General features: G+C 46.9%; 1 protein-coding gene across 1 annotated transcript in view; it reads left to right on the top strand.

Annotated features, from left to right (window-relative positions):
* The first annotated feature begins 9,432 nt into the window (after positions 1 to 9,432).
* Positions 9,433 to 11,584, top strand: part of COL27A1 (collagen type XXVII alpha 1 chain) — a 291,443-nt gene continuing 289,291 nt past the window's right edge. The window contains exon 1 of the mRNA XM_088465795.1: positions 9,433 to 9,759. Coding sequence (XP_088321921.1) covers positions 9,707 to 9,759 — 53 coding nt within the window. The 5' untranslated portion in view covers positions 9,433 to 9,706. The remainder of the gene's footprint in view (positions 9,760 to 11,584) is intronic.

Below are 11,584 nucleotides of genomic sequence, written 5' to 3'. Positions count from 1 at the left end.
TTTTTCAGGTGCACTATCTTATGTCCCTATTTAAAAAATGGGGGTGGGAGGGGCGCCAATGCTCTCTCTGCCACAGGGCACCAAAAAGTCTAGGTACGGCTCTGTTATTTAGAGCTTACAACATTGTTTCCACAAAAAAAAAAAACAAACAGTGGGCCTGATTCAGACCAGGTCGCAAGCGCTGTGCGTTCGCAACCGGGTCGATGGTAGCCCAGTGTGCATGCGCACGACGGAGCCGGCCCTGTCGTGTGCATGCACGAGACCCGGATAGCGACGGGCACTCCATCGCTCTGGGTCTCGTACCAAAGGGGGCGTGCTGTCGATGTTGAGTGACAGCACGCCCCCTTTGGTGGGCGGGGCGGGGGCGTGGCTGCCCAGATGGAGACGTTCCCATGGGAACGCCTACCGTCTGGGGCCGGCCCCACTGACATCACAAGTGATGTCAGTGGGAGAGCTTTCGGCTCTGTTAGAGCCGAAAGCTCTCTTGGGCTTCCGGAAACGAGACCCTACCACAAGGGTCTCGTTGCAAGCCCAATGGTTGCGATGGTCTTGACCACCGCGACCATCATCATGGCCGCTCACTATAGCTGTGGGTGGTCACCCACAGCTATGCGAGCGGCCAGGTGGCCTTTCTGAACAAAAAAAAATGCCCCGGCCCTGATTCAGAGCGAGCGCTCTGTCAGAGCGTCCGGCTCTGAATCAGGCCCAGTATTAGTAGCTGTAAGTTCTGTAAATCAGTATAAGAACATGCTTTAATTCCACCATAAGGAATGAAGAATAATAATAACAACAACTACAGTGATTTTATAATACATCCTATAATCTGAGGTATATGAATCCTTTCATTTATTTGTACGGTTTTTCCTGCCTTTATTTTCATACCCAGCACTCCGCCTATATCCCTCCCGGTCTGAGAGACTCTGTAACATTGAGCAGCCAGGCAGGCCTGTTGATATTAATCTAGATTGTGAGTATTGTAGGTGCTATCGCTAAGCAGTGGCCCATACTGTGGACCTCATTCAGAGTCGGTCGTTGCGGCCGCACGGTCGTAAGGTAAAAGGGGCCGGATATGCAAATGAAGCACTCACAAGTTGCGTCGTTAAGATGGGATCGTTAGCTGGACGAGCGAGGGGAGGATGCGGCCGTAAGACTAAAAATACGCCCCCTTCTCGTTCCCATTACACGTCATCTCCGGGCATATAAGGATTAATCAAGACCATCGGGAACCATCGGAGCTGGTCGTAGACCTTAAGGTTGACCATACCCTCTCTTAAGCACTACGATCAAGTCAGTGTACAAACCTCCCATGTCACATGTGCCATGACACTACTTAGTTAATTATGCACTCCCATAAAACACCGTTTGCATAGTCAGGCACGCCTGCGTTCGGATCTCCACTCCCCCGTTCACAAGCACCTTCCCCTGTTACCGCCCACAAACGCCTCATCCTGTCACTCAAACTAACGACCTGGCCAAGTTGAAGGAGAGAGCAATTTCTGATCGTAATAGCTAGTTTGCGCACGTGCATTGCGAATTGTATGCACGCGCAGTTTAGCGAACATCGGTGGCGTACGACCGTGCGGCCGCAACGACCGACTCTGAATGAGGTCCTGTGTCTCCGGTCACTGGTTGTGTGCGATGGGGACGGCAAGAGAGAGACGAGCAGAGGCCCTGCAGTCTTCCAGGAGGTGCTGGAACAAGTATGGCTAATGACAGGTCTGCCTATACTAAGTGCTATGTTGCAGTGCATTGACCTTGTGTTAATGACACCGGACTTTGAAGTTCACGAATCCATTTTCAAGATGTGCTTGCCTTTGGACATGTCTGTCTGTAACACTAAACACAATTATTGTGTCTTTGTTGCCATGAAGGCAGCAATTACTAAAATCCCATGATGATATGGTGTGTGCTGGGTACCAATACAAACAGCGGTAATTGGAGGGGCGTCAAACATTCCCCACTTGTGTAGATGTGGTTCTTCTTTGTACAATTAGGAAACAACGGGACTGTCTGTAAGGAAACGTGAATGTTAAAGGTAACATGTTTGCTTGTTTTATATGGTTATAATTACGGCACCATCGCTACCTATAAAGCCTTTTCCCTGTCAGACACACCCCTGTGGTATATACTCTAAAGCTTGTAAAACAGACAAGTCGAGGTGTTGCCCATAGCAGCCAATCAGATTATGTCTGTCATTTTCTAGGATGCAATAGAGAGATGATAGCTATAATATGATTGGTTGCTATGGGCAACACAACCGCTTTCCATTTTCAGAAGCTTTAGTAAATCTACCTCAGGGTGTGTAGTAGATGGCAGGTTCGCATCGCGTTGTACTAAGCACAACCGCATGCCCGGTGCATGTAAGGACAGCAATCTTACAGTCCCGTTCAGCAGACACTTTACATGTCATTTTATAGATTTTTCTCCTCTGACTGAAAAGTACATGACGATGAAAGAATAAAACTCTATGGTGCAGTAACGCATTTGCCTTAGCGTGCTAGCTAATTAGAATTTTACCTGGCTAATACACTGAAGTGCCAAAAGTCATGGGATAGGTCCCTAGTATCATTTAAGACCCCCTCTAGCCCTGCGAATTGCAGCAACTCAATGTGGCATCGATTCCACAAGACCACTGGAGAGACCCATGTCGCCTGGATAGCTTTCCACAGCTCCCTGATATTTGTAGGTGCAGGATCTTGGGTGCGAATGGACCTCTCCACCACGTCCCATAAATGCTTTATTGGGTTCATGTCGAATGAACGTGGTGGCCGCACAATTCGTCGGAACTCTCCAGAATGCTCATCGAACCAATACTGAACTACTTGGGACTGATGACACAGTGCATTATCCTGCTGCAATATTCCATCGTTGTGGGGGTACATGAAGTCCACAAAGTGCTGCAACAAATGGTCATCAAGCAATGCAACATAGTGGTTACTGGTCAATGACGTGTTCAAACGGACCAGCGGACCCAACCTATGCCACGTGAACACACCCCACACCATTATGGAACCACCACCAGCTTCCACTTTGACATGTTGACAACTGGGGTTCATGGCCTCATGGGGTCTGCACTACACCTGAACCCTACCATCAGCCTGAAACAACTGGAACCATGACTCATCGGACCACGCCACATGTTGCCAGTCCTCCAGGGTCCATTTAGCGACGTCACGAGCCCAGCTGAGGCGCTGTGTCCAGTGTAGGTCTTCTGCTCCCATATCCCATGGAAGCTAAAGAAAGCTGCACTGACCTGCTGGATAGGCGTCTGGTACCTCCTGCATTGAATATGGACGCGATTTCAGCCAGTGTCGCTTGTCGGTTACCACAGAGTTCTGGCCAGACGCAGCTGGTCACGATCATTAAGCACTCGTGGTCGGCCACTGCGCTGTCCACAGTGGGTGGTAATGCCTTCCATGCGGTATTCCCGGTACACATGTGACACTGTAGATGTTGAATGTCCACACAACTTCGGAAATGGAATGTCCCATCCACCGGGAACTCACCATCGTGCTCCATTCAAACTCCGATCAGTCACAACTCCTTGCCATGAGCAGCCAAAGGCTCTTAGCCAAGTAGAGGCTTAGTTGGCGTCAGCAGAAAGGAGAATTGGGCCGTCGCTATATGCCCCACATTACAGTGTCCCCCTCTCATATATATATACAGGGTAACTTTCCCATACACAGATTTCCTCTCTCTCCCAATACACAGACACTGACGCGCACCTTTTTCTGTTGTGCACCTTCCATTGTGGCTCAGGGAGTGTAGGTATGACTTGCAGTCGGGTCTGTGATTGGCTGAGTGACTGTGTGATGTCACTCATACAGTCAGAGCACAGTAGAGGCTACTGAGAAGCTCCTGCCTAATCAGAGGTAAGGTTGACTGTTGATGGCTCCACCACCGTTGGATTGAAACCATCGGCTAGAAACAATCCCATGATTGAACCATCGATGGTGTAACTTTGCACATGTGCAGACCGTGGCCAAATACGCGCAGACATTAGATTTTTCTCTATTCTCTTCCTCGGGACTCGGTCACTGGCCCCTGAGACCCTCCCCTCTTCCTTGGCACCCTGTACCTTGGCTTCTGACAAAAAGTAACCCTAGTGTGTGAGCATGTGGTAGGGAACATTGGACCTCATTCAGAGCCGCTCGCAAAAGCGAGCGTTCGCTCTGAATGAGGGCGCCCGGATTATTTTATTTAGCCGGCCTGGCCGCTCGCTAAGCTGTGGGTGACCACCCACAGCTTTTGCGACTGGCCAGGTGATGGTCACGACCACCGGGCTTGCGACAAGACCCTTGTGGTAGGGTCTCGTCTGCCGCAAGCCCCAGTGAGCTTCCTGCTCTAATAGAGCAGGAAGCTCACTACTGACATCACTCGTGATGTCAGTAGGGCCGCCCACAAACGGCAGGCGTTCCTTCAGGAACGCCTCCGTTTGTCCAGCCACCTGCCCCCTCCTCGCCTACAAAACGGGGCGAGCTGTCGATCAACATCGACAGCCGCCCCGTTAGTAGCGAGCCCCGGAGCAAGTGAATTTCTCACCCTCTCCGGGGCTTGCGCGGCGCGTGCGCAGTGCCCTATGCGCTCGCAAGCGGGTCTGAATGAGGGCCATAGATTGTAAGCTCCACTGGTACAGGGATTGATGCAGATGGCCAGATATTCTCTGTAAAAGTGTTGCGAAATATGTATGCGATATATAAATAACTGGTAATAAATTATAATGTGTATATGCTTACTGTACACCCTGATTCATTTAATTTTAATATTAAAATTTTCTCCTATAGGGCTTTAACTCCAAACGCCAGCTAGAAATATGACCCAGCGTTGCACTGGCTGAACCACCGGTATCGTCCTCTCAACAGGATTTCAGCTCGTATCAATTCATCACTGTGCAGGTAAATGCCTCCTAGAGTTCCTGCTTTATTATTTGTGAATGTAAACCTGTTGCTGCTACATACTGTATCCATCCACCTCGCCGCCCTGTAACGGTAGCCCCGAAATGAGACTGTGCCCCTTCCCTGTTTTCTTTCCGTACCGTTGTTATGATACGTCTTTGTCTCGAATATCCCCCAAGCCCCTCAACCTTGATATTTGCTGCCTCTGTGCACAGACACTGGTACTCCTTGTATTCCTGTATGCCACAAGGAACCTCCCTTTCGGAGGCAGGAGTTTTGCTTATTAGTTAAATGTTTGCACTGAAACCAGATACCTGTTTTTTTTTTCTTAAAAAAAAAAAAAAAAAAAAAAAAGGCCCCTCTCATACTGACTGCATCTATTTAAAAGGACAAGGCTAGGTTTATAAGACCTAGCGTCTTCATGTGCGCCTATGACAGACTCTTCAAAGTGGGATTTCTTTTTTTTTTTTTTATTTAATTCCCCCCCCTCTTCTCCCTCGCTGTGTCAAATGAGCATACAGCAGAGGCATACCGCTTAGGTACAGCAATCTAGTTTAAGACCAGTGCAAGCGTATATCTGCTTGTCTCAGAAGTTTTCCCTTCCAGAATCGGTTGAACCTGCCACTCCAATGACCCAGGAGACACGCGGTGCTTTCCGACTCTCTAAACAGGAGTCAATTTGAAACTTAAAAAAAAAAAAAAAAAAAAAATTAAAAACAAAGAAAAAATAAAATAAAACCAAGGAAACAAAATAAACAAAAACGAAAAGAAGCAAGTTCATAGCTGCTGGGACAAATGAATACAAATGAATTTAGGGGTTGGAAGGAGAGATTGCACTTCTCACCAAGCCACCAAGTAAGTGTCGATATAAAATTTAAAGGGACAATTTAATAAACTTTTTTTGTGAGTTTTTGCTGTTTTTTTTTTTTATTATTATTTTTATTTTTTATTTATTTATTTATTTATTTTTATGTCCCTTAAGTGCAATGTAATCGATTAGCCGGCAGGGGGTGGGTATTGCATTTAAAACCACCAGACTGTAAGGGGGTTATTATTAATGCCTGGGTATCTGAGTTTTACTTACTATTTTGTAAAGTTTGTAGCGATAAATGTTGAGAATGGAAATGGCGTTGATGCTGTATGGTGCAGTTTGTTTGTATGTTGTTGATGCAGGGGGCGAACCTGTTAGATTTCAATGATTTGTACCCTCACAGAGGAGTTGGTTTGCAGGAACTTGGCTGCTTAGAGTGACGTTGCAGGTGCAAAGCCTTTATTGCTGCAAAAGTGTTTATTTGGATTTATTTACATCTGTGCTTGATGTTGGGTGGCAATGAAAGGTCATCGCCTATATGATTACCACTAATGACTGTACTAAAGTAAGTTTGGAGGAATGATGGTGTAGAAATGCGTCTTTTCCTATACTCGTTATATTATTTTGCAAATATTGATCGCATTTTCTCGTATTGACACATAGAATAGGGAGTACCAGTCACCTGCAGTTGTATGCTGAGTAACTATAAACCAAGGTTACATCGGTTGAACTTTGTAAAGTGGCCATTAGATACTTTGTAATGGCTGTTCCTGGGGATAAAGGGTTTCCATGACTGCGGCTTGCGTAATAAGCAGTGGTTTCAGTCCTATCCAATCACCTGTCTTTCTATTCCCCCCCGTTCCTGGGAATCCCATGATAAGACGTCCATGACTGATGCGTAACCGCGTAAGCCTTTCCATGACTTTCTTCAATTTCCTCGTAAAAATGGTCAATCCTCAGTAGCTGACGTCATCCAATCAGATACAGTACACAAACGGGTCAATTGTTCTTTCATTCTTAGTCACCGTAACAGGAATTGTGAATGAGTTTTGACAGACTTGGCAATATGTGTCCTGGACTCGCCTCCGCTAGACTCCTGTGTACAGCTGGAAAATGAATTGCCCATTAATTAGCGTGAAGAAGTTGGTGATAAGTGCAGCGATGGGATAGATTCATGTCGTTCCCATGCTATTAAAGCTGCCGGACTTCTGTTACAGGGTATGCAGACAGAGACTGAGCCCTCCGCTCTCACCTGAGAATGTGACAAGTGTAAATATTCTAACCCAGTTGTAGTGCAGTTGCAAAAGGTTCTGTGAAGGACACGATATTGTGAACATTAAGCACCTTCAGTGGTATTTTAGTATTTAATAGCATTAATTTGACCCCACTGAGGGCGGGAAACAGAGACAGTGGGTTGATCTGGAAATAAGCTCATTCAATGGAGTGTACATCCGAACAAAACTACATATTTGAGTGTATTTGGCAGGACAGCTGTATGTGTACTGCACAATAGTGTATAGTGTGCTGCTGTGTGTATAGTGCACAGCAGTGTGAATGTGTAGTGCAAAGCAGCGTCCTGCTGTATATGTAGTGCAGAGCAGTGTTCTCCTGTATGTGTAGTGCAGTGTGAAATAAGTATAGTGCAGAGCAGTATTTTCCTGTATGCGTAGTGCAGAGCAATGTCCTCCTCTTTTTTTTTTGGAGGGGGGGGTTTGTACAGTAATGGAAACCTGTGTATATATAGTGCAGAGCATTTTGAATATCCGTGCATAGCGGTGTCCTCCTGTATGTGCAGTGCAGAGCAGAACAGTGTGAACATTAATAGTGCAGAGGAATGTCCTCCTGTTTGTATAGTGCAGAGCAGTGCCCTCCTGTATGTGTAGTGCAGAACAGTGTATTTCTGTATGTGTAATGCAGAGCCGTGGTTGCCACCATGTTTTATCTATTGCCGTGTGAACCTGTATTTGTAGAGCACAGCACAAATATCTGTCACATATACGGTAGTGTACTCCTGTATGTGTAGTGCAACCTGTATGTGTAGTGCAGAGCATTGTACAATGTAGTCCTGCAAGAGTAGTGCAGAGCAGTGTGAATGTGTTCTGCACAGCGCTGTCCTCTTGGGTATGTATAGTGCCCTCCTGTATATTAGGGGGTGTAAATATGTGTAACGCAGAGCCATGTCCTCTTTTATGTGCACAGTTTCCTCCTCTCTGCGTAGTGTAGGGGAATGGGCTGCTGTACGTATAGTACAGAGATACTGCTTTATGTGTAGTACGGAGCAGTAAAAAAATGTGTAATGCACCTATATGTGTAGTGTAGCACAATATGTAGTGCCAGGAAGTGTCCTATAGCACAGAGCCATGTCCATATATATATGTGTTGTGAATAGCAGTATGAAGCCTTTATGTGCTGTGCAGAACAGTTTCCTGCTGCATGTAGTCTACCTGTACATCCTGTGCATTGTTCACCTGTATGTGCTGCATTAACCTGTAAATACAGAACAGTATCAGAATAGCATCCACCTCTTATGCTGAACCTGCTGAAATTAGACTAAGCAATATACTGTATATACTGGGATTTGTCTATTTGCACAGTGAAGATCAATATTTCTACTATGAGAAGCAATATTTGTACAGTCCAGAATAATGCGTTCCACTGTTCTATGTTCTAGATATTCAAAGCAGTATATATTAGATGCAGTGCAGAGCTTTATTTATGTATGTGTAGTGCAGAGCATTTTACGTGGGATATTGTTAAATATGTGTTTAAATTAGGGGTGGGCAATTAGTGACCCTCCAACTGTTGATGAACTACAAATCCCAGCATGCCTTGCAACAGTTTTAGGGTGGCCAAATAGGTAAACTGTGGCCGAGCATGCTGGGATTGTGTAGTTCTGCAACATCTGGGGGGCAGCCTATTGCCCACCCCTAAATAGACTGAACAGCGGATATTTGCTTGAGTGAGGTACAGAGCTGAATGACGGGCCCGTCTCTTCATATAGAAGTCATTGAAATGGCCTGTATTTATTGATACAGCTGCCAAACACAGAAGCGTGTGTCTCTGTACTTGAATTTTCCTTTTCTCTGGCTATTTAGCTCTGCATGAGAACAAGTCAATGAGGAAAGGCATGACGTGTGTATTACGGAGGGATGTGCCAAACACAGCACCCCTCCCCCACGTAAACCCCACCACTTTTCTGTCAAAAATGTCTGCTAATTCTAATTAGTAGACATCTGTAAGTAAATATCACTATTACCAACTGTGCTTGTAAAAAAGAAGAAAAAATTTAATATTTGGCTGGCAATAGTGTATTATTCAGCAGTTTTCTGGCTTATAAGAGTGGAAAAACTGGAGGGTAAAATAATCCTTTGCACATTTTAATTTATTTTCTGTTAAATCTGCTGTTTGGTTTGGATCCATGTTTTGCTGTCTAGGCTGCAAATGAAATGAGGACAGTGTGGAAACCTGTAATCAGATATTAATTGAATGGCATCCAGTTTGGGCATAACTTTTATAGAACTGCAGTCCTTAATTAATATATATATATATTTATATATAAAAAAACCCACATGATTTATGAAGAGAATGAAAAAAAAAAGTCCATGATTGTCTTAAATTGATGTATGGGTGTAGTATTGCAGTTCGGCCACAAGAGGGCAGCAGGGGCGCTGAACCTTATATCCAGTGCATTATTTCCCTGAGCCTTCCTTTCCCTGTGCAGCTCGGGTCCAGCAGGGAGGAATCTCCGTTTGCTGCTGCTGCTGGCCGGTGACCCCTGAAGTCAGGAGAGGGGGTGCAGAGAGAGCCGCCAGGGGTCAGGCTGCCATGGCTCCCAGCTCAGCCCAGACCTGCCCCCCGCCCCCCTCCCCAGGTGCATGCAGAGTCCCGGGGGAGTGAGCGGCACTTGCACCAGCAGGGAGGGTGCCCTCAGCCAGGGACGGGATGCTCTCACTCCGATGGACGTAAAGCCCCCGGCCGCCGAGAGAATGAAGTAACCGTGATGGAGCCGGTATCAGCCTCGGGCTCCAAACTCAGAGCAGCCGCGTCCAGGGGGTGAGTACAGGGCTGTAGGAGGGAGGGGGTCCCGGCTGCCCGTGCAGAGGGTCATTGTGGATGGAGGATGATGTCTGACAGGGACTTCAGGAGAGACACTAAGCAGCAGGACTGGGGTCCCCGATTTCACTATTCTCTGGTGGCTATGTGGTGTATGCATGGGGCCCCTGACAGTACATTTATGGGGCCCCTGGCTGGGTGCATGATTACGCAGGATCCTTTGCGCCTGCTTGGGGTCGCTTACTCGCTCTGCGCCTACACTGGGTCCCTTGCTCGCTCTGATCCTGTGTGGAGTCCCTTGCTAGTTCTGCATTGTGTCCCTTGTTCGCTCTGCGCCTGCGTTGGGTCCCTTGTTCGCTCTGCGCCTGCGTTGGGTCCCTTGTTCGCTCTGCGCCTGCGTTGGGTCCCTTGTTCGCTCTGCGCCTGCGTTGGGTCCCTTGTTCGCTCTGCGCCTGCGTTGGGTCCCTTGTTCGCTCTGCGCCTGCGTTGGGTCCCTTGTTCGCTCTGCGCAGGGGTCCCCGACTCGTTTTGCGCCTGCGCAGGGGTCCCTGACTCGTTTTGTGCCTGCGCTGGAGTCCCTTTGCTTGTCCTGTCTCTGTGTGGTATATCCCCCTTGGCTTGCTCTGCACCTGTGCTGGGTCCCTTGCTTTCTCTGTGCCCGCACCCGGTCCCTTGCTTTCTCTGTGCCCGCACCCGCACAGTGTTCACTTGAGGCCCCCTTTCTGGGTGGGTGCACACCTACGGATCCCTTGCTGGGGATGCACCCATGGGGGCCCCTTGCTGTCTGTGTGCACACATGGGGGGGTCCTTGTAGAGTGAGGACAGGGTAAGACCTGCTGCTGGGTTTGTGTTAGTGACAGCAGGGATGACCTGGGAGTGCATTGGTCCTGCTTATACAGAGGATCCCACTCCTGAATGAGTGACTAGAACTGTAGCGCTCCAGGCTAGTGTATGCTCTGAGCTAGTGGTTCACTGGATATGTGTAGACAGATTCCTGCGGCTGCTGACAGACCGGTCATTCTCAATATATACATTGATTTAATTGAGGTCTGAAAGTGAATTATTCACAAAATGCATGAAATAAAATCCAGACTGGGCATCGGCTCTGTAGGAAACCTAAACCTGATCCGTACAGTGAATCTATGCACATATGTAATTGGCAGCCTAATGTGAACACACCAGGAACGGTTCATACGTGTAAACTTGTTAGGGATGCCTCAGATTATATGTTTCAACTCTATAATCACTTCTCTAGGTGATGAGATTAACTTTCTAGACAGCAGAGCTGACATTCGTATAATCATCATCGCAGGGGCTTTCCCAGGGGATAACTCTGATATTACTGAGGAGTTTAAGAATTTTACAATCACCCAACGAGGAGGAGATTATATGCACAGGTTGTATAGCTAGGTCCCAATATAAATAATGCACTTTTTCAGGGTCCAAGTAGTGGAAGTGTTGCCCCAATATCCGTTTAATGCTATTTACTTTCATTTAAGCCATATGAAAAACTAAAATATGTTAAAGGAACAGGATTAAACTGTTGTTTTTTTTTTCCACAATGTAATGGTTTTGTGTTGAATGACGTTTACATCCGGTCTCACAGAGCTGCATGAATGTATATAGGTTTGTGGTAGTTACCCCCAGATCATGCATCGCTAATGTTACCATGTGGTGTTATTACTGGGATTCAGGCTCTGCCAGCGGGATCTGGGTCTGCTTTAACGAAGGCTTCCGGAGTCCTGGAGAAGTTTGTCTTAGAAGGATGCTAATATTTGTTTAAAGATAGAAAAGCAGTTCCAAAATGTATACGTAGCCTATATGT

This window comes from Taudactylus pleione, unplaced genomic scaffold, assembly GCF_031769625.1.
Source record: "Taudactylus pleione unplaced genomic scaffold, aTauple2 ptg000003l, whole genome shotgun sequence".
NCBI classification, from domain to species: Eukaryota; Metazoa; Chordata; class Amphibia; order Anura; family Myobatrachidae; genus Taudactylus; species Taudactylus pleione.
The sequence above is the reverse complement of the archived record's forward strand: the minus strand, read 5'-3'. Positions and strand labels throughout refer to the sequence as shown.